This window comes from Podarcis erhardii, assembly GCF_964252035.2.
Source record: "Podarcis erhardii genome assembly, chromosome: 4".
Taxonomy (NCBI): Eukaryota; Metazoa; Chordata; class Lepidosauria; order Squamata; family Lacertidae; genus Podarcis; species Podarcis erhardii.
This window is the reverse complement of record NC_138508.1, coordinates 47,244,116-47,267,720: the sequence shown is the minus strand read 5'-3', so window position 1 is coordinate 47,267,720 and position 23,605 is coordinate 47,244,116. Positions and strand designations below refer to the sequence as shown.

The following is a 23,605-nucleotide window of genomic DNA, read 5'->3' as shown; positions in this document are numbered from 1 at the left end:
GTGATCGTAAGATTTATTTCCCTCTAGATTCCAGCAGCTTAATAGTACACTGTGCATGTGTGAAAGTATAGCACAGGTGGGGAACCTTTGACTTGGACCTCAGTTTATGTGGCCCTTGACACCACCTGAAGCTGTTCCATACTTATCCCATCAGAGTCCCTTCCTTTCAGTTTGGTTTCCACCTTATTTTTCCTGGCTTTTTGCCTCTCAACCCCATGTGGTTTCAAAAAAATTGGAAGGAGCAACATTTTATTTGATAAAAATACTTTAATTTTTGTTTTACTTGTTTCCTGGTTTTATGGCTGGGAGGGAGGGGTTCTGAGAACAAATAAGCAGGCTTCTGCTGTGTATGTGTTTATATAGCACACTAAAGTAGAAAGGGATTATTTCCACTTGCTTTCCAGAAAAGTAGCAGAATCGACCCATTGTACTTTTTAAAGCAAAAACACACAAAAAATAACTTCTTTCTACTTATTTGAGAGTAACCCATCAAATCAAGCAGGACTAATTTCTGCATAGACCATGTAGGACTGGAAATTCTAATCTGAAGAAGCCAAGGCAACAATTTAAACAAGGTCATATGCATTCCAGATTAGTTCATCCAGAACACTTTTATCTTTGGCTTTTTCCATCACCAGTGTTTGTTCCACTTACCGCTCGCATGTGCACCCTCACTCATGGGCGTAGCCCGGGGGGGCAGTTGCTCCCCCCAAATCAATAAATAAAAATACTTCGCTAACTGACCAGTCGCGTCACAGATGACTTGGTTCTCAAGAACAAAAAGATTGCCCACTTCTTATGTAGAAATAGGTCACAAAAACCAATGCAAATGAACCCTGTCAACTAATTTATCTATGCCCTTCTGAAATGGTAGAATGTTGTAACTCTGAGGTTCAGTTTTCAGTAATGTTCAGTAGTGCAGCCCATGGGTCTCTTTCTCGGAATATATAGGTATGAACATACCCTGCCTGTATTCTGATGTAATATGGTTCCCAGCTTTGTAGAATCATAGACATATCATTGGTTTTCATGTCTTCTTACTGTCATGATAAATTCTGTTGCAACATAGCATCCATTTAAGGCCAGAGTCTTCATATTTGAAGCTGAGGTGTATAAAATCAATTCTTTCAAGTAGAACCACTAGAAGATAACTGCACCTGAAGAAAAAGACTAGTATTTAAAAGAGTGCAGTATAGATGCCTATTACTGTTTCATGGGCTTGTTAGCTTCAAGAAACAGAATGCTAAATGTGAATAAGAATGACATTCATCTCTTTTTTTACCTGCAAAAACATCTGGTAATACTAAGGTCCAGGAACAAACTTGTGAGTCTAGCCCCCACTTCCTCTTTTATTTATAACTTTTTGATTGCTTCAGCACCTTGAAATTTTTATGGAAAATAAAGAGAGAATTCAGCTTTTTCAAATAGTGGATTTTGTTCTAGATAAAATGCTTACTGCTGCTTTCAGCAGGAGGAAAAAATTGCAGCTGACAGACAGCATGGGAATTCAAACAAGCTATTGGAAAATAGAGTGCGCTGTATTGTATGAAATGGACACCTGCTTGGAGCTTGTTTCATCCTGTTTGAAAAAGGCACAGCTGATCTGTGACAAAATTAGATCTGGAGTTTCCTAAAGCCAGATTTAAACCAAATTTGCTGCTCATCCTTGTGCTCAAATTTTAAGGGAATGTTAAAAGAGCCCTGTTGGATAAGAGCAAAGACCTATCTACTCCAGTTTCCATAGTGGCCAACCAGATGCCCACAGATAGGATATGAGCACAATAGCCCTCTCCTGGATTTCCCTAGTGACTGATGAGGCACAGTACCTCTGATCCTGAAGGCAGCCACATTCATTATGATTCATTATGGCTGTACCCGTTCCTACAATTATGCCCCGTGAATGTGTCTTAACTCCATTTTAAAGCAATGTAGGCTGGTGTTGCATCTTCTATCCTTCAGCTTTATTGGTTGGTATTGGGTTCTAATATTATGAAGAGGGAGAAAATTGTCTTTCAATCTGCTTTATCCTTACTATACATTCTTTTAAAAACACCTGTTATGATGCTTCCCCCAGCCCAAAGTAAAGAACACATTGTAACCTTTTCTGATGGGACAGTTGCTAAAGCTCCTTGATAATTTTGGTTGCCTGTTTCTGCACATTTTCCAGTTCTACAATATTTTTTTTGCAGAAACCAGAACTGTATTTAGTAATCAAATGACTGCTTCATCGTAATTTGTATAAAGGCATTGTAATATTATCAGTTTTATTTTATTTATCCGTTTCCTTATAATCCATGACATGGAATTCACTTTTTCACAGCTACTTATTTGAAATTTTCATTAAGTTATCCACCATGATTCCAAGATCTTTTCTAGTCAGTCACCACCAAATTAGGCCCTTTCAGTGTATATTTGAGTTTGGGGAGTTTTATTTGCTCCAGGGTGCATCACTTTACACTTTCACTGAAACTCATTTAGCAATTTAATACTCATTCACACAGTTTGGAAAGATCCTTTTGAAGCTCCTCTTGATCCCTTATTGTTTAATCCTTGAATTATATGGTGTCATCTCCACTACACTGCTCACTCCTGACTTCAGATCATTTACAGAAAAGTTTAAAAGCACTGGTCCTAATACAGATGGCAGGCAAAAAGAGAGTTTTGACAGGCCTGTAAAAAAATTCCAGGAGGCATTCTGTACATCCCTATATTGTCAACAGATGCCTCCTAAAACAAAATTCGGAAATAATTTGCAGGTCCCTCCTCAAGCAGATCATTGGAGGGACTTTGAGTGAAGGAAGAGACTTAAGTGAAGCTAGAGAATATTGGGGGCGGGCATGTTGTGCCTCCCCTAATAATTCCTCATTTTAAAAACTGCAGTTAAAAACAATCATCTGGTGATGTCTTGTTAGTGTGGGTTAGCTACAAATATATATAGTGTCACTGCAGGTTAGAAAGGGTTTTCTGTATGTTTTAAAGAAGCAACAACAACCCAATAACACCCAATGAAAATCAGAGCTTATTGCTTAAAGCTGGACTACAGCTCCCATCACTCCCATCCATTGGCCACACTTGGCTGAGCCTGATGGGATTTGAAGTCTAGCAACACCTGAAGTTTGAGCTTAAACTACTTCTAGACTTACTCCCTTTTAAGTCCCTTTTCAAAACTTGGATATTAATCACAAGGTCTTGTCTTAAGTAAACCAGCAAAGCTGCAAATGGCTGTTTAATATAAAAACCAGACTTTTCCCATTATTTCCTTAATAGATAGCTATTACTCCTTTTCAAAAAAGAGTAATTTTGGAGGTGCACAAGACATGAAGATCATCTACATGAGTTTGCTGACACCTCTAACATTTGCCATGCTGTATTATTGTCATATTCCTGAGTCTAATTGTCATCTTTTCTGCCATGTATAATTTTAAAGTGATTTTCTTTTAAATTGGTTTATATATAATATTCATATGAAAATATTCCCATATTTTCTGTAATGTTGCAGTTCATCTTTCTTTCCCACTCTGTCCAGTTGAATTTCTGTCTTCCAAATAATCTTATGAAAACAGAACCATATGGGTTCACAGTTGTGCCATGCTTTGTCCTGCTAGAATTCGCTACACCTAAATGTCATAGTAAGCACCTGAACCTGGGTCAGAATGGTCTGATATTGGTTCTATCAGCCTTAGTTGGTGGATTGTGGTACTGCATAAGGGCAGCCCAACAATGTTGTCTCACAGTAATAGAGACTATCCCCATCACCAAAGGCAGTTTGGGCCTTCTCACAAAAAACAAGCTGTTCTTTTGGGTTGTCTCTCACAAACTGCAGGGACATTTCTGATTGCCCTGATGGAATTCCTATTTCTGACACTTTAAAAAGAGCTGAAATGTGCAGTCTGATTTGACAGTGCAGTTAGTTGTGTCTGTAAAGTTTTTGACAGTTCTGCTCTCCAGTAACATCCCTCGAGTAGTATCCCGCATTATTATATCATACAAGGGATTTTGGGAAAGGATGAGTTGCCTCCCTGAACTAAGGCTATGACACCATTCTTGTGGAGCAACTCACAACATTGCTGTTAATATTATTCACACACACACATACACCAGCTGATTCATCACATTCTGCAGTCCTTGAAAAAAATATGTAAGGAAATACATTAAAAGTGTGTGTGTGTGTTTACAGATATATAGACATACACACAATATAACGACCTTTAAGCAATTCAGAATATCAGCATGTTATAATTTAGATCTTGTTTTCAATATGCAGCTTATTATTGTAAACAGGCTATGATCCAACAAAATATCAGTTAGTGTAAGAGATCTGTGTACATAGTCAGCACTTTGTTTTCTGTTTGGGGTGTATTTTTTTTAATGAAAATCAGTGCTGGTCTCTTCACCAGTGGGAAATGCTGCAGCAAAAAGAGCAAGCAAAGTTCAGACTTCATGTTTAGGTAATTTCCTTGCTTGCTGAGTTGTTGTTGTTGTTGTTCTGGTTACATCCCACAAAACACCTAAACTGATTTTCATTTAAAGTATACATGTCCTGGTTACAGAACTCCTAAACCTTTTTTTCATTTAAAGTATATATGTTGAGCAGTTGACATTCTTTCTTCAAATGATGGTCACCAAGTCAAATGAAGCAAGGCTTGTTTTAAATCATTATCCTGAACATTTCTATACACAAATAATCTCTTCAGCTAGCCTGTTGTAGTGATCTCTGTTCAGAAATCTATGTAGTTTTACTTTTTAAGAAATGGCTTTTTCATTCCCCCCCCCCCCCAGCTTGCCTTAGCTGTTATCTTGCCTTACCTACATCTGTCTATGTCAGGCAGAGTCAATTTGGAAAGTAACAATTTTATTTGTGCCTCTGGCAAGCAGAATCAAATTGTCAGTCTCTGTTGCGCTTAACCCACTTTCAGCCTGTCAAATCTCTGTCGACTCCTTCAGCTTCTGTTCTTGTATCTTGGAGTGCAGAAACTTGTTTATTACAGCATACCACTGCATTGATGCTAAAAGATTTGGTCATTCCAGCACTGCAAACTATTTTCATTGTTTTGGAAAGCTAATTGGCACCAAAGCTATTTCCTATGGTTTTGTATAGCACGGATGTTTTGAATTGTCACGTAGGCATCCTGTGCTTCTAGTTTCAGACTAGAAGTTTGAGACTCTGAGATGCCCCAAACAACTTTTATAATCATTGTGCTCATTGCAATGGGCTGGCTGAAAATATCTGTGTTTTAGAGTTTGGAAAAACTAGTGACTAGAGCACCTTTATTTTTAGTAGTGGAGTAGAAAAGGGAATGTCATCAGATGCAGCTTTTCTCAGCACTTTCAACAACAAACCAACATCTGCCCTATTTACATCTTCCATTTCTTCCATTAAAAGTCTAAATGAGCAGGAATTCCCAGTATGTGGTGAGACTTTAAAATCCTCAGAACCTGAACATTTTTGAATGGTGCCATTTGCAGCCTTATCTCAAGAGTGATCTGTAACTTTTCACCTTGAGGACTAGAGGCTGAGATTTTAATTCCAAACTTTAAGGCCTTGAATTTTTATACATTTTATATATCCCTGAAAGCAGAGTGCTCATACCTGGAAAAGCAAAATGCAAAAGGAAAGATTCCATTTGACTGGATTTGCCTCATTCCTGAATTTTCTACACACAAAACTTACTCGTGCCACACTAACCTATGGAAGGTAGTGATTAAGGGTGGTATACAACTAAGTTTTATTCAGAGTAGACACATTAAAATGAACATGACTAAGATATGACCATTAGCTTCAGTGGGTTTGCTTTGAGTAAAACTTAGTTGAATACCACAGCAAGTAAATAGTTTAAAAATTTAAGTTTAGGACAGCAGGTACCGGTAATAATTGTATGATACAGTGCATTCATGTTTTTCTTATTTTGAATTCTGAGGTAAGAAATGTCCACTTTAAGATCCTTTATTAAAAAAACCTGACAAAATCTGAACTTCTCCATTGGCTGAGATCCATGGTGATGGGGAAAACTGCAATGAATTTTTATCTGAATTTCCCTATTCTAGAAATACAAAATTGAGATTTGAAAGTAGAAGGAAAAGAGGTATTTTAATAGCCCTTTGGAATTTACATAACAGTTAAGCTATTTCATGTGTGCAACTCACTAGCCCCCTACATTTGTTTTTAGGTTCACTTGTAAATGGATGGGGTTCTGCGTCTGATGAGGACCGTAACTTTTCTAGTCATAGATCTAGTGTAGGTAGCTCCTCAGATGACTCCATCTTTACCAGCGGCAGTTTTGCACAAGCTCTGGTTGCAGCAGCAGATAAAGCTGGGTTTAGGCTGGATGGAACCAGCCTATCAAGAACAGGTTTGTAGACACAAAGCTAATGCTTTTTGCATGATGTGGGCCTCTGTCTTTTCTTTCTTCCTCCTTTCCTAAGAAAAGTAAAACCTCAGCATAAATATGCCTAACATGCATATAAAGCAGATGGTTTGTTTCTGCCTGTTAGGTTTTTTGTTTTTTGTTTAATAGTACTTCAAGCAGAAACAAAGCAGTGCAGTGCACAGACATTTTAACACTTCTCTTGACTCCGCTATGGATTTACTGACACCGACACATACTGCCTTTTAATACGGCCTCAAGGAGACTGCTAATTTTGCCATGCAATTTTTGATGATTTATTATTTGCAAAACCTTCTCACAATCAATAATATTTCTTGTGAAGAACTGCACACTTAGCTTTTATCTCCATTACTGCTTCTCTTTTGCATCTCTCTTGCCAAATGTATTTTCTGGGAAGACTGTGAGCTTGGGGTGAGTTGGTGAAAGTTTATCACTCTAACAATGCAACAGTTTAACAGCCTTATTAAATGGTTGCCTTTTAAGGCACTTAATCCAATCATTTATTGTGTCTGACAGCAGGATTATAATTAAAATTGTATTAAGGACAGCATCTAGTTAAACAAATTAGTTGCCTTGCTTAAACAAAGTGACTCTGATTTGGCTTTCAAATGCCAGATAAAGGCAACCTTATATTTTATTTTTTCTGTGCTTACTTCTCTTTCCTTCTCTGCAAAAAAGATGAGTCAAAGTACATAAAATGCTTAGAAGTAGGCTATGGTTGTGTTCAGATCATAGTAGGTGCATTAAGGAGGCAGAGGGCACTTCCTAATGGCAGATTGGGGACTCTGTAGCTACTACATGAAAGTTTTGTGCAGCCCCTACACAGTGTTTCGCTCTGTGTTATTTTCCAATTTGTTCTATTCCGTGGAAAACTGGATAAGTAAAATTCCAGCAAAAATACAGCCAGATTAAATGAGGAAGGAATATGGGATGACATTTTGATGGGGATCATGTCATGTGGATGCTGCACAAAACTTGCATGAATGAGCAGCAGAGTCTCCAGAGTATGGTGTGGAAGTGCCCAGAGATACATTTAGAGCAGTAGCTCCAGGCTACTCTTGGGCCTGTTTATAACACAAAGGGATTACTACACAGATCAAGAAACTTCAACAGCATAACAAACTCCTAACACCCACTATGTGGGGTGGCTGTCATATGGTTGTAAAATTTAAACCACCCTGTACATAAGGGCAGAGGGCAATGTAAGGGTTCTGGCATGCATGTTTCTCCTACAAACATCCCAAGTGGTCTGTGTGATAGACTCTTGTAAGGGAGCAGTGCACTTGTCACTGAAAGCAGGGAGGAGGCAGGGAGGAGGAGGAAGGCTTTATAAGATTGCAATCTCATCAAGAACAATAAAGGACTAATATACTGTAGTATTCTACATAAATCCTAAGACTTGATATTAAAGTATTCTTAATCAAGTAGATTATTGCCGACAAATCATGTGTTCTTCCATTGGCTTTGAAAAACTGAACTTAACGTATGCTTGTTTAAAATTATGAAACCATTGTAAAAAAAAAAAAAACAACCCTCACTTTATAGAAAATTACAAAAATTCAGCATATCGTAATTTCTAAGGTGTGGGAGCTGCAGGAGAGGAATCAATTAAAATTTGCCCCCTTCTCCACTACTAGAGATGTCTCGTGGATCAAAAGTCTTTCCATGAGTGCTGGGGCACAAACTGGATTCCACCTCAGGTTTCTAAAATGGATGACATTGAAAAGAAAGAAAAATATACATTCTTACTAAAACTAAAACAGTCTGTGTTGCTTGGTTAATTTGTATTGCTTGGTTAATTTAAGCAATACATATAAATTGAGTGGAATAACTTTTTTTTGGCTGATGAACACTCCATTAGTACTGAAGGGAACACAACTGTCTCGTTAGACCTGGAAATGACAACTCTATTTGATTAGCCAATAGCTACCTTTTTCAATAAATATTAACATCTGCATGCATACAAAATAATGAAATATGGATAAATCTTATCTGTATTAGCCTGTTCTTGAATGGTTTGGGCCCCAGAATAAATTGTCTAATGTGGTTACTTATGCAATAAAAATACAGCATGTGTTGGGCAAAGCTGAGGTTAGACTCCTCATCCAGAACACATGTTTTCTGCATAGAAGTCATGGGTGCATAAATGTTGCTTCCAATCTTTTTTTTTTAAAAAAAGTATTAGTTTCGCATTTCTGTTTAGCATACAAAAAAGATGGTCAGCAAATGGTGAAAATGTTTTTCAAATAAACTTTAACAGTAAACTCCAACACTGAGTTTGTCACTTTGCTGGTGGTGCTGTCAATAACAGTCGTCATGAGTTTTCATGTGAGGTGTTGCAAATAAAGAAACGGAAGCCTGTTAGAGCAGGCATGTAAGCAGAATAACATATCAATTTCCATTTTTGTTTGTAGGCAAACCATATTCCTCTTCTCAGAGGCCTCGGCCAACCAGCCCCTTTTCTACTGACAGCAACACGAGTGCAGCCCAGAGTCAGAGGCCTAGGCCTACCAAAAAACACAAGGGAGGCAGAGTGGATCAGCCTCCATTGCCTCACCGTAGAGAAGGAATGACAGATGGTAAGTTCTTTGTTAGAAGTCATTTCCATGTTAACTGTAAAATGGTACTTTCCAAATTAGTATACCAAGTTACATGAAAGTTTATATTAAATTGTGTTTGTTCACTATTTTTGTCACATTTCTTTTCACAAGTATTTAGTTCTACATTCATAATATTCAAAATATATAGACTTCTACATAAAGATTCACACAGTTCATTAATTATAATTTATCTTATACTACTGTTTAAGACAGCGGTGAAAATGCTTTGTATGTGTTAAGATCCATGTTAAATATATGAAGTAAAAGGGGTCCATTCTTTCTGGAAAGTTCCTGTCAATTTACTTCCCTCTCCTAACTACATAAATTGTGTCAAGTTTTCCATTAGGGCAAACTTGGTTCTAATAAACCATTTATTCATAGTTACCATAGTAGAATTTTTTTGTTTATAAGCAATTCAAACTTTTGCTGTAGTTAGTATCATACCAATTCCATATGTTCTGCATGTATCTTATTTCTCAAGTAACCTATTTACTTATTTCAACAATTTATTTACCACTTAACACTATAGTTTCTAAGTGATGTATAATGAAGTTACAAAATAATAATATTACAGAATAATGTTGCATTATATTTAATAGATCCAAATGTCTGTCTCATATGCATATCATTCCAAAAAGAGCTCATCTTCTTATATTTCCACCAGATATGCATGAATATGCCACTTATTTATCAACCCTCCAACATGCATCTCTCTAATTTGAACAAATTTGTGGTGTTAAAAACGCACAGTACAGTATTTTGAAATTACTCTCTTTTAAAGAAATGTAAGTTGGCATGGCAGGACCACAAGGAAAGGCAGACTTCTAGATTTCATTTTGTTTTTCCACCTCTAGCATCGTTTCCCTTTTAAAACAAACAAACAAACATCTTTTCTGTCACTGTTCTGTCTTGATAAGTAATTGATACCTTTCTCATAACAATGTTTTGCTCTACTACCTTGATTATCTCAAAGGTGGTCAGTTTATTTTCCATTTTCTCATCTCTCAAATTTCTTATCAAAAAACATTTTAATTGATGATAGTGAAACCAAGATGGATGTTGTGATTCCATTTCACTTGCTATTTGTTACTTTCAAGTCTTTCAGTCAGTGTTGATGTTAGATCTATGTCAGGCTATGAATTATGGCTGGGCTATTTAGCCAAGCATTAGTTTCTCCTACTGAGATGTGAAATCCAGTCTCACCAGGACAGCAAAGCAATATTATATGAATTTATTCTCACACATATGTCTGATGACATTCTGCAACTTAGGCTTAATATAGGCTGCTTTGTGTTATTTTAAAATTTCAGCTTTTGACAAGGTTTTGTTCCTTTCAAAATCGTAGGATTACACATTTGGTGCAAGTTCAAACAGTAAATAATATTCACATTGTTGCTTACTGATACAACCACAAAATGTGGGGGAAGGGTGGAATTTGGTCAGTAACTTACTTTAATGTTCTAATATATTTTATAACAAAAATTAAAGAATGACCAGTTTTCCAATAAGTCCTGTGGCACCTTACAGACTGGGCTCTTGTGCAGCGTTTTAGGCTAGAATCTACTGCACAGATGCATCCCCCCCCCAAACTAGAAAAATACTCCAGGTTTGGTAGGACATGTGACCAAGAAGAAATTTGAAACATAATGGCAGCTTGACTTCCTGAGCGACATACTAGTTGTCCCTAACAACCCCACCTTGGAAATAATTGTGGCAAAAATATGAATATGGGAAATTACTGTAATGCAGATTCTATACCAGCAAGGACCATGATTTTGGTGTCAAATATTCCACTGAGACCTCCACCCCTATTTCTTGTTCAGTAGCTGTGATGATACCAAGATATAGTTACAAATAAGGCTGCTGAAACAGTAAAACCACCACAACATGGGTTTTACCAATATTTTAATGTCTACAATCAGGTCGAAAATGTGAGCAGATGAAGGTGTGTGAAAAAATTGTAAATGGAAGTGTGTTGATAGTCCTTGGCAGCTCATTGATACAGCTGACAGATAAGGATGTCAATATGCCATTTTTAGGAACATCTGTAATATTACAAGGCAATGTGCAAGTTGTTATTAGATAAAGTAATATAAATAGAACTATTATGTAGTAATCAATAGGTCAACACCACAACAGGAGTAGAAAATGCTTGAGACTATGCTGCCTAACAGCAGTGGACATTGGTAAAAAGGCTGTGAAGTCAAATTTTGCATGTAATGGTTGGTAAGCTATACGTTTTTTGTACAGGTGGTACATCTTCTCATGTAGACTTTTCCCAGCTTCTGCCCCACACGCCATAGCTATAGCGACCTCACCAGTCTTGAATCTGTCACAGCTATAGATCTTTAAATAAATCTCCTCCCAAATTATTGCTGCTGCTATTTGTACTGCTGATGTGCATCAATATCAACTTTCCTGTTCTGGTACCGAAAGTATGTTGCAGTTATATCAAAGCTGTTTTTTGTTCAATCCTGGAGCACATGAAGCAGACATTACTTCCCCAAAGGCACCTTCTAATTTACTTATGAGATGTTTCTCGCTGTGTGTTGCCTGAGAAGGGGGATAACCCCTTCAATTTGTCAACTAACTCACCGATACTGCACTGGCATTCATCATGTTTTTAAGAGTACTTGCACAGTTTCTCAAATGCCAGTGACTTTTCCGAATTGATATATCATCCAGTTGTACTAAATTGATTCCTTGTTTCATGTGTAGGGGTTCTGACACGCCACAGGTATAGTAGCAGCAATGATTGTGGAACTGTTACACTGTCTAACAAAACCTGTATTGTACAAATCCATTCATTGCCTTGTTTTGTTGCAAGTTCCGACTGAATCATTTGCACTGTGATGACCATAACATTAACCTCAATCAAGTCCTCAATCAAGCTGCTTATTTCTCTCTACCTGCTAGCTAACTACAAAGATGCAGCATGTCTTGAAGTTAAATGCAGCAATGCTCAAACATAAGACTGCTGGAGGGCGGGACGTAGTACAGTGGTGCCCCGCAAGATGAACGCCTCGCAAGACGGAAAACCCTTTCGTCTAGCGGGTTTTCCGTTTTGGAGGCGCTTCGCAAAACGAATTTCCCTATGGGCTTGCTTCGCAAGACGAAAATGTATTGCGAGTTCCTGCGGGGTTTTTTCCCCTTTCCCCCCTTTTCCTAAGCCCTAAGCCGCTTATCAGCTGATCCGCTAAAAGCCGCTCAGCCCCACTCACCTCACAGAGTGTTTGTTGTGGGGGAGGAAGGGAAAGGAGAATGTTAGCCGCTTTGAGACTCCTTAAAGGGAGTGAAAGGCGGGATATCAAATCCAAACTCTTCTTCTTCTTCTTCTTCTAAACCGCTAGTAGCGCTAATCCGCTAAGTTGTCAATGGGCTTGCTTCGCAAGACGAAAAAACCACTATACGAAGAGCCTCACGGAACGGATTAATTTCGTCTTGCGAGGCACCACTGTACTTCCCTAGGAGGTCTCTAACAATGGATATGCTTATACACAGTGCATGTTGTTACAACACTGAACGTGCAGTTTCACATCCATATGTTAACTAGGCCAACTTCCCTTCCTGCATTTTATCTTAATTTTTTCTAGACCACGTTCCACAACAGTTGCCTTTCTGCATATTACCATCACAAATTACACAGCAAGTTTTTTCCATCTCTACACCATCTGTAATGATAAAACAGAACACAACAATTAATTTACAGTTGTTACTAGCTGTTACAGTATCACAATGTGAAATAGAACAAACAAAAGTGCTTTCACCTAGTGAATAGTTTTCAAACATTATCTTCCACATCTGCTTGCCTGAAGTAATATGGCTGCAATACCAAAATCATGATCCTTGTACAGAGCCCACTCATTTTCCATATTGCATAATGACTACTGCGACCTAATATGTAATATAGGCAGTCATGCTGCTACTATACAGTATAGCAAATTTTGGCTTGTTTCAAATTTATTCCAGGACCACTGTCTTTTGGGGATTAATATCCATGTGATGATAAAGGTCGCACTACATGTGAGGGTTCCCCCCTCCTCTTACAAACTGTCAGTGCTGGGCGGGGGGCAGCAATCTGAATTGCAAACTGGGAGTGACCTTTTGTCTGCCATTAGCCGTCTGCATTGTGGAAAACATCACACTGACAGAAGTGAGACCTTTTCCTATAATGCAGTGCAAACGGCAAGCATTGAGGGGCTTATGTGAAGTGAGACTACAACAGGACTGAAACTCTCCTAGTCCCATGCTAGAGTTGCAATCTAGATTGGGGACAGGGAAATCTGCACTCAAGGGAAGGACGACCTACTTATGGAGCAGATGGTGGGAAATAGAGAGGAAGAACTGATTGTTAAATGCTAAGGACCTTGAGAAAGGTGATAAAAAAGCTGAACAACTTTGAGGGAGCCCATATTTTTACTCCTTGAACTATGGCAACCCTACCAAACAACAGAACAAAAGGTAGGAAGGAGAGAAATCGCATTGACACAAAGCCCTCCAGATAGTTTGGAATGCAATCAGGTTGCCAAATACAGAAAGACTGGCATATGAGGAAAATAATCAGAGTTTCTTTCTGGCAACTTATGCTTTACTATCAACCATCCTATCAAAATCAGTGGCAAAAGTATTAGATTGATTACATTATAGACTAAGGGGCGAAGGGGAGTCAACCATATAATGCCCAAACATAGTCCAGTTCACAAGTAAACATGAAACAATTTTCTTTATTCACAATTTCTTTCCCTGGGTATCATCTGTAATTAATTGAGATTTCCATTAAAGTGCACTGCTAGAGAGTTAGCAACATTAAGCTCTTTTAAATGTCTAAACTAATAACTGTTGTTTTCAGTCACACTGGGTAATCTCTCACACTGTTCACACTAATCCAAGGTGAGTCAAATGGGAACACATTTAGGCTCAGTTGAGGTTTTTGCTGTCACGAAATATCAGAATCCCCAGTTCCCTAATTACTGAATTGGGAGAAAAGCCACCACTCTCCAATAATATTACATTAATGTACTAATTGGCTTGCAAATTTCTCTTTCCAGAATTGTGCTGTCATTAGATGCAGCTTCTGATGACTTGGCTGAATTCCAACCAATGCAAGGAGCAGTCAGCAAATTCTAGGTGTTCCAGACAAATATGTTTTTACTGACTATATGAACCCCAATGGGGATAAAACCTCACTGAAAGACAACAAACAAAGATAGTCATAAGATGCACGGTTATGTGCAAGATGCCAGAGCTCCATGCCCATATATTATGGTTCAGCATTTGTCGTTTACAGGAAATAATTTGACACGCCTTGTTTGACAAGTTACAAATAATATTTGCCCATGCACTGGAAACTCAGTTTACCCTCTCCTGTATCCTAAACTACCTTTTATAGGTTGAATCCAAAAACCTATTCTGTCACTCTACATTTAGAATAACTAAGGGGAGAAAAGGAAAGTAAAGTGAAAGACAATTTCAAAATGCACTGAAAATCTAAGTCACTGTAGTAATATATCATGCTATAAGAAATGTCTCACAATTTTGGTTGAAGCAACAAACAGACTCTTAAAGCACCACAGAGAAAAAACTACAAATTATTATGATCCTCTTCATGTTTACTTTACACGAGTGGGAGCAAGAATACTGGCCAAATGAGTAGTCTATCCAGTAAATCTGTTATTGTCAAAGAGGTACTATCCACAAATCCTTTTCACTCGAGGTCAATAGCTTATGAAGCTGAAATGGGTAACCATTGGGACTGTATGTGGCCAGTGGCGTAGCGTGGGTTGTCAGCACCCGGGGCAAGGCAAGTAATTTGCGCCCCCTAACCCATGGATTTGCGCCCCCAACCCGTGGATTTGCGCCCCCTAACCCATGGATTTGCCCTAACCCCAGATGTTGCGCCCGGTGCGGCCGGCCCCCCCTGCACCCCCCACGCTACGCCACTGTATGTGGCTGCATCATATGGTGAGCCATTAGCCTGCCTATCGTCCTTTCTCTCCAGGAGGAACCAACTACTACCTAAAACCATCAGCTAAAAGCATTTTGTTCAGACAAGACTACCCATATATGTAGAATGTTGATATGTGCTTTAATCTGTTTTTTAGTTTATCATTTATTTTAATTATCTTTTGAATGTCTTAAATGGTTGTTCTTCATGATAATTTCATTGTTCTATTCTTTTTGTTAACATCTTAATATTTTTTTTAATAACTCAAACAGCATATAAATGTTATGGTATAAGTAAATAAATAAACTTACCTGAGGCCTTAGGATGCTAATCTGTCTAGTAAGATGCTGCAATCTGCAGTTCAGTGGCTCACCACATGGGGCAGCAGCACACTGGCCACCCCTAAGGTTTCCAGTTTGACACCAGACAGCTCCTGCCACCAAACCTGAAAAACAAAAATACCTCAGAACCTCTTGGGCCCAACTACACGTGATGCTTTTTAAGTTACATGACACTTTAGGAATGCAGATAGCAGCTGTATGGAGACTCTCTGGGTGGGGGTTGTAGGAGGCAGGGGTGGAGTTTAAACCCTTTCCCCCCCTATGCTTCAGTTCCAATGCAAATCTTCACCCCCTCCATAAAGCTGCTATTTACATCAAGATGGAAGTTCCTTGTTGTATTAAGGTTAGTCTCCTCCAGGTGCACCATCCAGTCCCAGTGAGAAAGGGAAACTTGAATACAAGTGTACATTACTGGTGGCTAAATGTGTGAACAACTTTCAGTGAAAACACTGCATATGAAGGGGTATTAGCCAATATGGAATGTCAAGTTACTACCTCAATTGTTAAAGTGCTTGAATGAACGGCACAAGTGTTTTCAGCATTATATGAATCAAAGAGAAAATTGCCATGTAGGATAGGCATGGGGAAGATTTATTGTCTCAATTATTTTGAATAACTAATTAGACTGCAGACAGCTGCCTCCATGAGACAAAATGGTGTTGTCATGCTCCAAATACCCGAGTATCTGTTCCACCATTAGGGCTGGTTCACAAGTATTAACACCAGCTGTTTCTTTCCCATCCACTTTACTCCTACTGACCATCCTGGGTATAGATTTGTGTGCAGAAATATCAGCATATACCAAACTATAGATGGATAGAACCAGAAGACTCTTGATTCCCCATAGTCACATGTGGTTCCAACTATGGTACAGTCATCTTCTCAAAGATGGTCAAGAGTGCTGCATGGACAAAGAAATTAACTGGCATGCACATGTGAGAGTACTGCTATAGCCCCAATTCAGAAAAGGAAAGAGCTATAAAGTTCATGCATAGAAAATATTTCACAGAGGCATGATTCAAAGCATTGCAAATCCTGTGTTTATCTAAGAGGATTTATTGAGCAGTGGTATGTAAATGTCTTGCATGTTTATTTTGAAACAGCATGGACAGAATGTTGGATTGCAACTAAGAAATGTTGAAAAATCATGCTTACTAATGTCTCTTCACCATTGCAAGGTTCAAAAATAAAGGAAAACTCATACACATTTGATATATGTTATCGTGAGTATAGTTTGCTTAAAGTTAAACACAGGCTGGTGACTTCTTTTTTAAAAAGTAGTTTGCATTTGAAGATCCCCACCCTCCCAGAATCTGTTGTGTTATAATCTGGACATATTTAGAGCAATTTGCAAATTCACTGAACATTTGAGTGCATGTTAAAACTTCTGGAAAACCTTTCATATGAAGCCACTTTTAATTTAACTGATAGGGTACATGTGATCTGCATTTTGAATATATATATTTCAAAACTATTTCATAGCAAACAGGATGAAAAAGGAAACAACCCCCATCTACTGAAAATAAAAGCTTTTTTTTTTACTGACCTTGTCAAGTGCAGCACAACAAAAATTACTCTTCTGGTGAAGGGCATGTTCAGTTATTTACAGCCAAAAACATCTAGCAATTGTCTAAAACCAAGTGAAAAATGTAGGATAACTATATTTTGTCAAGTCTTTCCAATCCTTTCATTTTCCGCTAAAATTTAAATGTAACTAATATGTCATTGAAATTCTGAGTCTATTCACATTTTTAGATCTTCCACCACCGCCAGACCCACCCCCTGGTCAGGGTTTAAGGCAGCAGATAGGCCCTGGCCAACGTGGAGGTTCGACAGAGAGAAAAGGAAGCTCTCTAGAACGACAGCATACATCCAGCATAGATGAAACAAAGAGCTCTTTGGATCGTCAAGCTAGAACGTCACTAGAGTGGCAGCGGCAAACCCAGGAATGGATAAGCTCCACAGAACTTCAAAGCCAGCAAAAACAAGCATTTGGATCAGGTGTGTAGTTGCACCTCTCAAAGCAGCTTAGGCAGTTTCCTAAATATATTCCATTATAAGATCCCCTACAGGCGGTGAAGGTCAAGGCTTACATTGGAACAGTCAAAGGATTGTTATTAACATTTGACCTTCAATGTTTGCTCCTGCAATGGTGAAGCTTTTGAATATACCTAAACTACTAAAATTCTGAACGCATGCCTTTGGGAGTTAATAATGCTGCTATATGCAGCAGGGGGGGAATGTACTTGACATCTTATGCAAGGAATATATACATATGGAACACACACTGGCTGTGAATATTTTTCTTTAACCCACTGGAATGGATTTTTTGCATGCATATAGTGCACCAAACATCCTTACCTCCCACCTGTATTAACAGCATTCTCATCAGTACTCACATTTATGTCTGTAACCTTGCAAAAAGCTCGGAATCAAGCCATTTTGGACTCATAAGTGTGTGTGTGTTTGGGGGGGGGGGTTAAAACATGGAACTTCTCATTGATAAACTCGGTGGGTGAAATCAAATGCTGCCATTTTGCTTGCAGAACAGCTTTTCATCCAGCAGACACCACTGCTAACATAATCAATGTAGGAATACTGGGTGAAATCCAATGCTGCTGCTGTGCTCATAGAAAAAGCTTTTTATGCAGCAAACATCTCCACTAATATAAGAGGTGAGACGATTTTTGCTGATTTCTCCCTGCCCCCTACAACTTTCATTCTGTTCTTTCCTGAACCATAATGTTTTGGATGGTTCTCCATTCTTTGGATCGTATTTTCTGCAGCAGAGGAAATCAGCAACGATCACCACACCTTCTTCAACAGTAAATATTGAACGAACATGACTAAGGTCCATTAATTTGAATAGATCTACCCTGAGTAAAACTCAGCTGACTGTCACCCGTTATTCCTTTCCCCCCTCACACCAGCACTCAGAATCATTAAATGTCTTAACAGCTATTAGGTATTCATCAACAAACCATTCAAGTATTCTTTGTCAGCTTGTCTGTTGCATTCAGTTGTTCAAATGAAAAGATTTAGGCGGGGGGGTTGCAATCCTGTGGGCTCTAGGAGACTGTCCAAGAAACCATACAAAATAATGGATAGCCATCTCTGATTCCAGAGACAGAGATCTGAGCTTGCAGAGGGAGAACGACGTCTCCCTCTCTGACTCTATGAACCCTGCCAAAGCTGTGGCTCAACCAATGTTGGAGCTCAGATGCAGGGCCAAAAAAAGGAAAGTATGCCAGGATCCTAAACCCCCACATTTCTCTGCCGCACCCCCAAGCCAGAAGAAAATACTTTTTATTATTTGGAAACAATATGAGGGACATAAGCTTTTAAAAGAAAAAAAGACAAGATAATTCAAACCTAGAACTGGATAGAGGACTGCAGAGCATTCCTACATTCTCATGTTCCTCCCCATCCCTTGTGGATTGCACCCTTTGACAGAACATGTGTGTGTGTATTTGCGTACACACACACATGTAAGGACGGTTAGAACAGATGATCAACTTGATATCCTAGCAATTTCTTCACATACTGTTGGTGGTATGGTTTCCCTTCATCTTCCACCTTGTTTCTGTTTCTGCATTAAGTAACTAGCATAAATTGTGCCAAGTGAATATTTTAGAATGTTACACTGACGGATCAACTCAAGGCACAACCTGTAAAGAATTCTGCCAAAACAAGTTTGAATTCAGCAGCTGAATAAGTTCCCAAATTCCAGCAGCTTCATTTATTTTAGAACAAGAAATTTGCCCTTTTTGCTGTTGGAACAGCAACTCTGCAAACTTCTTGAGTATCACATAATGAACACAACTGTAACTTACTTGTGGCAGTCATCTTTGATTCCAAATATGATGATGTTGGCAATTGCTATGACTGTTCTCCTTGGTTCATGCAGTATTGGTTTTGTACTTTGAAATACTACCTAGGGCAAGATGACATATGGGCCAAATATGAACTCATTACCACCATCTTGGATTCCAACATGGTAACTTCACGCACTACTTCCTAGACTGGGAACATGAGTTTACCGATGTGGTAGCAGAAATATATTTGCCCCTTGTGGGTAATGAGCTTTCTATATCACCAAAATCAAAAGATTTCATTGGTAAATTTGTACTGATATTTTAGGTTAGCTCCAATGCTTTGCTCACTTGAGAAGCACTGACTAAAACAATTACCTTGCTAAACTGTGTTGATTTAAAAGCCTCTGACCATATGGGTATGTCAATTTTCCTCTAAGCGGACATAGCTAATAACATTTGGGTGTGGATAACTGAGTCAAAACTTCAAATTACACCACTCAAAGTGGTAAAAATATAATGATAAGCTAATCATTGAGAGTCTGGTGCCCTGTGCTGTCCATTCTTCACACATTCTGCATCAAGGGAAGGCTGCCTGATTCTGCCTCCTTGTGTGATTGGTCCTTCTATAGCTTAGTGGTCCTTTGAGGTCCCAGGTTCATTATCAAGCACCTTCACAAATATGTACTTCAGAGCTGTAAGGCATTTCTGTCTGATGCCTTGGAAAGCTGCTTGGCTAGACAGACTGAAAGTCTAAGCAGAAGCAGCTTCCCCTGTTCCTCAACTCTCAAGCACCTCTTAAGAGAGTAGGCCAGTCCTGGTGGGGGTCAACACCTGATGTATGATCTAGCTAAAGTTAAGCTCTTGCAAAATTAATCAATAGAAAGTTACATCTCCTGTTGAAATCAGTACCTGCAAAACTGCTTAAACTGGGCTGAATCTTTCTCCCAGTTTCTAAGAAATCCTGTAGACTCTGCTCACATATAGTGAATGGGGACCTGGGTCTCAAGGACAGCAATCTGTTCTCAAGGACAGGAATTGTTTGTCAAGCAAGATTTTCCCTATACGGAATATAAACCAATGAAGTAATTTCCCATGTGCTTGATATCTTTGGAAATAACACCAGGAAGCTAATTAAATTAGCTGATTCTATAGTTCTTTATCTTAATTGATTGAAATAATGTTACCATAATTTAAGTGAGGGGGAAAGAGCAGCATTTCAGCAAGCTTAAAGGAAACTATAATTTTGGCCTTATTATTCTGCAAATCGTTTATGTATCATTTAATTAAGCAATCTATGATTCATCATGCTTTTTCCATAATGAATCTTGGTTTTTTTATAATTAGGACATGCCAATTCATAAACTTAGATGAAGATATGATAATATGTGATTTCCAATATGCATGCAAAAATGGTTTCATTTAAAATCTAACTTAGCTTCCAAATTCACTGTAAACAAGTTGATACTTTTCTCTATATGTCAATAATAGAAAGATCCTTATATACCAAAATACAAACGGTAATTGTGTATATTTCATTTACATTATTTGTCAGGCATGTCTTCCACTGCTAGCTGATGGATCAATCCTAAGTGGGTTGGTGTGGGGGGAGATGAGAATGGTGTGATAGATCTACGGTCACTTCCCAAGCCCTGCCAATTTTTACACTGGCCATAGCACAAAGTGTTGCCATCCACCCTACCACAGCATGGCACCTCCAGGTTTGTAGTAAAGGTTCAGACTCCACCACCTTGCAAACTTCCCATTTCAGAGTTCTCTGTTTGCTACCACTGACAAATAGCTGCCAGCTTCCTCTATGGAAGCGGAGAGACATCTATGCACTGTCCTAACCCCCTTCAATCATCAACATTTGGGGAAGGGCTAAGATTGAGCTCTCAATATTTCAGCCATGTGAACTACTTATTCTAGTAATATGTAGTTGAAACCTGTATTTATCAATGGCTCAACAACCACTAAACTCACATTGAATCAACTGTCATATTAGTAGGGGGGGTTAAAAATAAATAAATCCAACATTATGAAACAATACATTTTATGTTCCCCAACCTAGGCAGATAGTCCCCATTTTCAAATTGTATTTTGCCACCATGTGGGACAGCTCTATTTTCGAAATCATCAAATCTGGATTTCTATCACGTCAACTCCCACAAAATTTATAGGAATTCGGGAGTAAACCCTCTTGACGTACCTTATACACATCTGGAGATATATTGATCAGCCTGTTTCCAGTCCATTTGGAATGCATATGTGTTCCAACCCACTTCCACATCAATCTGCACATAAAGCACAAAAATACACGTAGGTTTAACGTATTTTATCACAAAATGCCCATTTTTATAGTGGTATACTTTTTATACCAGAATATGCATTTCTGTACACATGTTGAAATGAAGGAGTTAAGGACAGTGCAGCTAGTTCAACCTTTACCAAAGAGGCATAAACTGGTCATACCCCATTCCAAGTCACATGAAGTAGCTCTACTTATCACCTAGCATCCTGATTAGCCCAAGAATTCCCTTTGCACAGAAGAAACCTTTGTACATAAGTATCTGTGCATACAGAGGCTCTTCAAAATCAATGCATAGCTGGCTTCTGTGTTGTTGCTGATGACATGGCTTGCCTCCACAAATCCCTTCACTCGTCTTTTGCTCTTATTTGTGTTCCACTTTGTAGCTTTCCAGTGAAAATACTGTATAACCATTTTATGGTAGACTTTATTTCTCCTATTTCGAGGGAGAGTTTTCCATTTCATAAATTTCTAGTTATCAGTGTGCACATCCACCAAATTTTAGTTGCTCAAGTCCCCATTTTCAAAGTGAGACATACCTATTCCCAATGTTCAGACTTTTCTAATACAGCATTTTAGATGGTATGTAAGATTTCGGGTTTTTAGGTGGTGTAAAATTATTCAACAAGTTTTAATCTCCCATGAGTAAGCCAGTCCCATGTATCTTTTATATATGTATATAATATATGCCATTTGTATTTTCAGAAGAGGCACTGGTGCCATATAGCAAGCCTAGTTTCCCATCCCCAGGTGGACATAGCTCTTCAGGTACAGCATCTTCTAAAGGATCAACTGGACCCAGGAAAGGCGAGGTCATGCGGGGAGGTCACCAACGTAACACCAGTGATCTCATTGACGTAGGATATGTTGGATCAAGCAGTCAAGGACAGTTTTCTGGCGAATTATGTAAGCCTCTTTTGAGATGCAATACAAAATGTCAATATATATATATATATATATATATATATATATATATATATATATAAAAATAATTTTAAAGCTTCTAGAATTTAGGCACATTTTGAATCTTGGGAAGATCCTGTGGGCACCAATTAAAAATATCTTCCATGAGAGAGCCATACAGAAAATGGCTGCTATGGGGGGGCAGTGCATAACACAAAATTACTGCCACACCAAAAAAACAGAAAAAAGAACCAGGGTTGCAAAATCATGCAGTCATGCACCACATCACCCCCACATCTCTGTGGGGAAGAGACACCTACATCAACCACTGCTGCACTCACAGAGGGATGTCTTCTCCGTTCAGAATGGATAGAAGAGTGAGTTGCCAATCCTGTCATCCGATGAAATGTTGGCATACAGTAGACCCTTGGGTTACGTTACTCTCGAGTAACGTAAACTTCGGGTTACGAAAGCAGCAAACCTGGAAGTATTTTTCTGGGTTTTGTCACTCGCGTGTTTGCAGAATTGCTCTATTGCACTGTTCGAAGTGGTGCCTCTGGATACAGATTTTTCGGGGTATGCACGGACCCCTGGAACGAATTAAATTTGTAACCAGAGGGTCCACTGTATTTAGGGGAGAGTGTTCAGTGCAGGAGAGACTGAGTCAATGCAACCACAACCAGGGCAGCAAACTGTGTTTTATGCATTGTGGACTTTTGAGGGGTTTTTATTTTCATGACGGTAAGTGATTTTAAATTGTTTTTAATATTGTGTTTTAATGTTGTAACCAGCCCTGGGACCTTAGTGTGAAGGGTAGGTAATAAAATAAACATTCTTGGTATTACATCGCATTTGATAAAAGTACAGTTCACCATAAATCACCATAAGGAACACCAGTGCTAGGAGACGGGGGGGGGGGGGCGGGCAGACAGATTAGCTTTACTGTGTTATAACTGTGGCTTGCACATTCAGGGAGGGAAAGCATGTGTCTACTCCTGGGAGTGGTGTTCAAAATGCAGATACAACATTTAAAAGCTGGAAAGCATGCAGTGTGAAAGAGAAAGGAATAAAATATTTTGTGAATAAAAGAGCAGCCAAACAAGGACTCTACCCACCCACCCCACATATGTATGGGAGGTTACACAGACTACATTGTGAAGGCTCCAGTGACCGAAAAAACAAAAAACAAAATCCCTCCACACAGAAAGTTGGCATTTGAGGGCTCAAGCTAGGTTAGAACTCTTGTATATGCAGGGATTTTTTCACGTAACAGAACACTGACTAATATGACACTCCATCTGCAACCTGGAG

General features: G+C 38.7%; 1 protein-coding gene and 1 long non-coding RNA gene across 23 annotated transcripts in view; one reads left to right on the top strand and one right to left on the bottom strand.

The window, feature by feature from the left end:
- The window catches only part of ROBO2 (roundabout guidance receptor 2), an 830,881-nt gene that overhangs the window by 803,064 nt on the left and 4,212 nt on the right, over positions 1 to 23,605 (top strand). For 8 of the 22 annotated variants that reach the window (XM_081858426.1, XM_081858434.1, XM_081858430.1 and 5 more), the window contains 4 exons: positions 6,168 to 6,350; positions 8,801 to 8,965; positions 17,027 to 17,272; positions 22,097 to 22,297. In XM_081858426.1, coding sequence (XP_081714552.1) covers positions 6,168 to 6,350; positions 8,801 to 8,965; positions 17,027 to 17,272; positions 22,097 to 22,297 — 795 coding nt within the window. The remainder of the gene's footprint in view (positions 1 to 6,167; positions 6,351 to 8,800; positions 8,966 to 17,026; positions 17,273 to 22,096; positions 22,298 to 23,605) is intronic. The other 14 variants (XM_081858421.1, XM_081858417.1, XM_081858436.1 and 11 more) reach the window with 3 other exon arrangements.
- Positions 9,563 to 23,605, bottom strand: part of LOC309340035 — a 68,224-nt gene continuing 54,181 nt past the window's right edge. The window contains exons 6-13 of the long non-coding RNA XR_014155732.1: positions 21,293 to 21,377; positions 19,996 to 20,144; positions 19,105 to 19,205; positions 17,671 to 17,846; positions 16,818 to 16,901; positions 15,242 to 15,375; positions 12,582 to 12,657; positions 9,563 to 11,960 (exon numbers count right to left, since the gene is read on the bottom strand). This is a non-coding gene — a long non-coding RNA (uncharacterized lncRNA). The remainder of the gene's footprint in view (positions 11,961 to 12,581; positions 12,658 to 15,241; positions 15,376 to 16,817; positions 16,902 to 17,670; positions 17,847 to 19,104; positions 19,206 to 19,995; positions 20,145 to 21,292; positions 21,378 to 23,605) is intronic.